Raw genomic sequence first — 4,436 nt, 5'->3', positions numbered from 1 at the left:
ATTGTTTGAGCTCAGGAGTTCGAAACCAGCCTGAGCAAGAGCGAGACCCCGTCTCTACTAAAATTAGAAAGAAATTAATTGGACAACTAAAAAAAATATATAGAAAAAATTAGCCGGGCATGGTGGCGCATGCCTGTAGTCCCAGCTACTCAGGAGGCTGAGGCAGGAGGATCGCTTGAGCCCAGGAGTCTGAGGTTGCTGTGAGCTAGGCTGACGCCACAGCACTCACTCTAGCCCGAGCAACAGAGTGAGACTCTATCTCAAAAAAAAAAAGACTCGGTTGGAGCTTCTGTGACAGCCACAGGCAGCCCAGAGCCCGGACTGGCATCGCCAACGGGGATCCAGTGGCTCCACCTGACATAAACAAAGCAAAGCTGGGCCATGTCTCCCCCCCGGACTCGCCCGCCACCTCCGGGGCACTCTCTGCGGCCTGTGTGCCAGGTGCCACTCGGGCAGGGCCGGGGAGAGACTCAGACCTGAGTGTGGGAGAGGAAGGAGGTGCCTGGGGCCCAGGACAAAGACGTTCCTCTCAGGCCTGTGAGCGTGCATGTGAGTGCACACCTGTGTGCCCACGAGTGCGTGTGCCCACACCAAGACATGCCTGCTTCCGCCCCAGAGGCCTGTGCCAGAGTCACGCTTAATTGCGTGGCGCCCACGTAGTGACAGCATCGTCGCCCTCACGGTGAGGTGACGACTTTCTCCTGCGGCAGCATCGCAGTCTTGGTGGCGGCTGTGCAGGCCCCACACGCGTGCACTTAGTAGGTCCCCTCCAGTGTCACCAGGACATGCTGGTTTAGGAAGGACGTCCTCTGTCGGCTGAATTTTCCGGAGTTGGCGTGTCCTGGGGGCGGCTTGCTTCCTCCGGGACGGTGAGACTGGAAGGGGAGCCCCTGCGAACACGAACGCCGTCTGTGCCTCCGCGGAGGCTCCCGTGATTGTCACTGCGCTACAGACGCAGGCCGCCTGGCACGCGGCTGCCCTTTTCTTTTCTTTTTAGTTTTGTCATTAATTTTTTTTTTTTTTTTTTTTTGAGACAGAGTCTCACTCTTTTGCCCGGGCTAGAGTGTCGTGGCATCATCTTAGCTCACAGCAACCTCAAACTCCTGGGCTCAAGCAATCCTCCTGCCTCAGCCTCCCGAGTAGCTGGGACTACAGGCATGCGCCACCATGCCCGGCTAATTTTTTCTACATATTTTTTTTAGCTGTCCAATTAATTTCTTTCTAATTTTAGTAGAGACGGGGTCTCGCTCTTGCTCAGGCTGGTTTTGAACTCCTGACCTCAAACAATCCGCCCTCCTCGGCCTCCCAGAGAGCTAGGATTACAGGAATGAGCCACCGCGCCCAGCCTATCATTAAATTTTAATCACATTGTTCCAATAAAAAGTCCTGGTCAATTTTACCTTGTGGAATACTTTTTGAGGTTTTCACTGTTGTCTACTTTTTTATCGAATGTTGTCATGGTACCATAAGCTTGAAGAAAAAAAAAAGTAGTATTTTCTGAGGGCTTTCTCAGAGTCGAATGCAATCTGTTAATTCCACCTCATCTGATGTCTTAATACCTTCTGACCTAGCGGCCTCCCTGCACCCCCAAGGGCACAAATGTGGGGGGGCCATGTTCCCACCAGCTTCCCCCTTTCATTACAAGATGTCTTTCTTCATCAAAGTGGAAGACACGAGTCTTATTTTCAGTGCTACTAGTGTCCTCTGTGTCCCAAAAACTTACATTTAACCTAATTATCAGGTCGAAAATAAAATGATATCTTTGCCTATCCTTCCCCCCGTCCCCCACCGTGTGAAACGCGGAATGTCACGCGTGTCTGTTCTCTTCCCATTTCTCCCCCAGTGATCCGTCTTCGCTAGCTTACTTTGGATCTAGGAACCCGATAACCGTTATTAAATTGTTTTCTAAACAGTAGCTTCTCCATGAAATATCTGCTAATGTTTGTATTTAGCTCTGAAACCGCAGTGACAACGTTCCGTGTTAAGTGAGTTTTGAGCACCGGGCGCTGTGCATTTCTGGTCACAGCCCCCCGTCCTTGAGACCCTGATGGCGAGTGACCTCGCAGGGGACAGAGTCGTGCCTTCCGGTGCCTCTGTCCGAGCAGCAGGAGGGCGGGTGTTTTCTTGATCTTTGTGCATCACACACGGGGGAGCGCGGCGAGGCGCAGACCTGGGGGTCAAAGCTCCGGGCGCTCGCCCTCTTTCCCTGCTTTGTCCCCGCCTAGGCTTGACGGCCCAGCGCCAGGCCATTTTAACCCCTCCCCCATTCTCCTCTAGCTGCGCCGTGGGTCCGTGCCAGGCATCCCTCCCTGTGGGCTGCGGGCCCCAGGCCTGCAGTGATGGCACTCAGTCAGACACTGGCCACTGGCCGTCCTCCTCGCAGTGGTCACGTGTGAGGAGCGCGAGGGATGAGACCGTGTCAGAGGCGCGGCCGCTCCCTGCCGCAGGTTGACCTCCTCCCGCTTTGCTCCTTCCAGATCCGGTCCGACAAAGACAACGACATCCCCATCCGGTACAGCATCACGGGCGTGGGCGCCGACCAGCCCCCCATGGAGGTCTTCAGCATCGACTCCATGTCCGGCCGGATGTATGTCACCCGGCCCATGGACCGCGAGGAGCGAGCCTCTTACCACGTGAGTGTCCACGGCCAGGGTGGGAAGGCGGGCGGCGGAACCAGGCAGCCCCAGCCCCGCCAGGCCCTGGCTGGTGCCCTCGGCAAGGTGCGTGCCTGCCTGGCCTCAGGATCCTTGGCTGCACAAGGAGGCCTCCAACTTTGGCCTGGAGCAGAACCTTCTGGAAGACTGGTGAAAGCCCAGTCACTGGTGCCACCCCCAGGGATTCTAGCTCAGTGGTCCCAGGGCAGGTCTGAAAATTTGCATTTCTAACGCATTCCCAGGGGGATGCCTGTCAGGCCTGGGGGCACACTGGGAGGACCACCAGTCTAGAAGGTCTCCGTCCCCAGGCCTCCTGCCTGGGCAGCCTCTGTGGGGTCACAGGCTGCTGCACACCGCAGGCGCCTCACGCTCCCGCATCCTCTCCCGTCCTGAAATATGCATCCTGCAGCCACGTCCTCCCCGGTCTCTCTGACAGCGGGAAGCGCCTCTGAGATGAGAGCTGCTCTGAGTCCATCTCACGGGCCGTGCACAGAAAAGGGAGACGGGCGAGAAGGGTGGAGGCTGGAGGTGTCAGCTCCGAGGGGCTGTCTGTCCATCTCCTCCCTGCCGCTCTGACCCTGCTGAGGGGAGGGGCCAGAGCCACGGTGGAAGCCGCTGAGTGCCCACGTCCCTGCACCCCGTGATTCACTGATGCGAGGGTCAGTCCCTGGGCTCTGCCCCTCACGTGCAGAGGACGGTTTGCACCAGCTGGAGGCGGCACAGACCAGAGCCAGACTGTGGGGATCAAACCAGCCTGCCCCTCCCCAGGTGTGAGCCCCGCCCCTCCCCAGGTGTGAGCCCCACCTCTCCCAGGTGTGAGCTCTCAGGCAAATCACTTATAGTCTCCTGGCCTGGGACCTCTCTCCTGCTAAGCTAATGGATCCTGGGTGGTGGCAGCTGCCTCGTCAGGTTGCCCGGCGCACTCGTGAGTGCGGCAGTGGAACAGAGCCCAGCACTGGCTGGGGCCATGTGTGCTGGTGGTGACTGTCATGATGTCTGAACCTCCAGCTCCGCGCTGGTAATTTGGGAACAAAGATGGGATTCTTAGTTTTCCACCCTGGTGCTGTCATATCAACTGATCTAACGTTACCTGGCTTCACCCATGGTGCTGAACAGACCGACTCCACTGCTTCTCATGTTTGCTGAGCGTTTGGGGTTCACTGTTTCCATCTCTCACTAGAAGGAGGCTCTGTGTGGTGGGGGTCATCAGGCTTGTCCACGCCGTGTCCCAGGTCCCAGGACAGAGCCTGGCCTCAGGTGCTCACTGGCCACCTACAGACAGGAGGGCATTGGTAGGAGGCGCCGGTTCCGGCGTTGGCCCCGGTGGCCTCCCTGAGGCACCGCCGGAAGCAGGAGGCTGGGCCAAGTGAGCCCTGCGGAGCTGCCTCGTCCCTTCATAGCCACAAAGGTTTTCTTCTCTCAGACTGGCTGTCCAAGCCCAAGTGGCCACAGCTCCACAGGGACTGTTCACATGGACTCGCAGATTCTACATGTCCACGTCCTGTGGTTTCGGCCCATGAGCAGAGACACGTGTGGAGTCAGTCAGGCTCACAGTGCCTGACATCCGCTCCCCAGCTCACTGGACTCAGACCTCCCACTTCACAGCAGCTGCCAAGAGAAACTTGGCCTACATTTCCAGACTCTTCCCCCTTGTCCACCTACTTGATCTCCTATCTATCCATCCATCCATCTGCCCATCCATCCATCCACCCAGCCACTCAACCATCCATCCATCCATCCACTTATCCATCCATCAGTCCATCTTCTTATCCATCCATCTAT

At 57.3% G+C, this 4,436-nt stretch overlaps 1 protein-coding gene across 1 annotated transcript in view; it reads left to right on the top strand.

Moving 5' to 3' along the window:
- The window catches only part of CDH4 (cadherin 4, type 1, R-cadherin (retinal)), a 132,079-nt gene that overhangs the window by 67,911 nt on the left and 59,732 nt on the right, over positions 1-4,436 (top strand). The window contains exon 7 of the mRNA XM_012654554.1: positions 2,478-2,633. Within this exon, the coding sequence (XP_012510008.1) occupies positions 2,478-2,633 (156 nt within the window). The remainder of the gene's footprint in view (positions 1-2,477; positions 2,634-4,436) is intronic.

This window comes from Propithecus coquereli, unplaced genomic scaffold (assembly GCF_000956105.1).
Source record: "Propithecus coquereli isolate 6110/MARCELLA unplaced genomic scaffold, Pcoq_1.0 Scaffold442, whole genome shotgun sequence".
NCBI lineage: Eukaryota > Metazoa > Chordata > Mammalia > Primates > Indriidae > Propithecus > Propithecus coquereli.
Note: the sequence above shows the minus strand (reverse complement) of the source record. Positions and strands in the feature narration are given on the sequence as shown.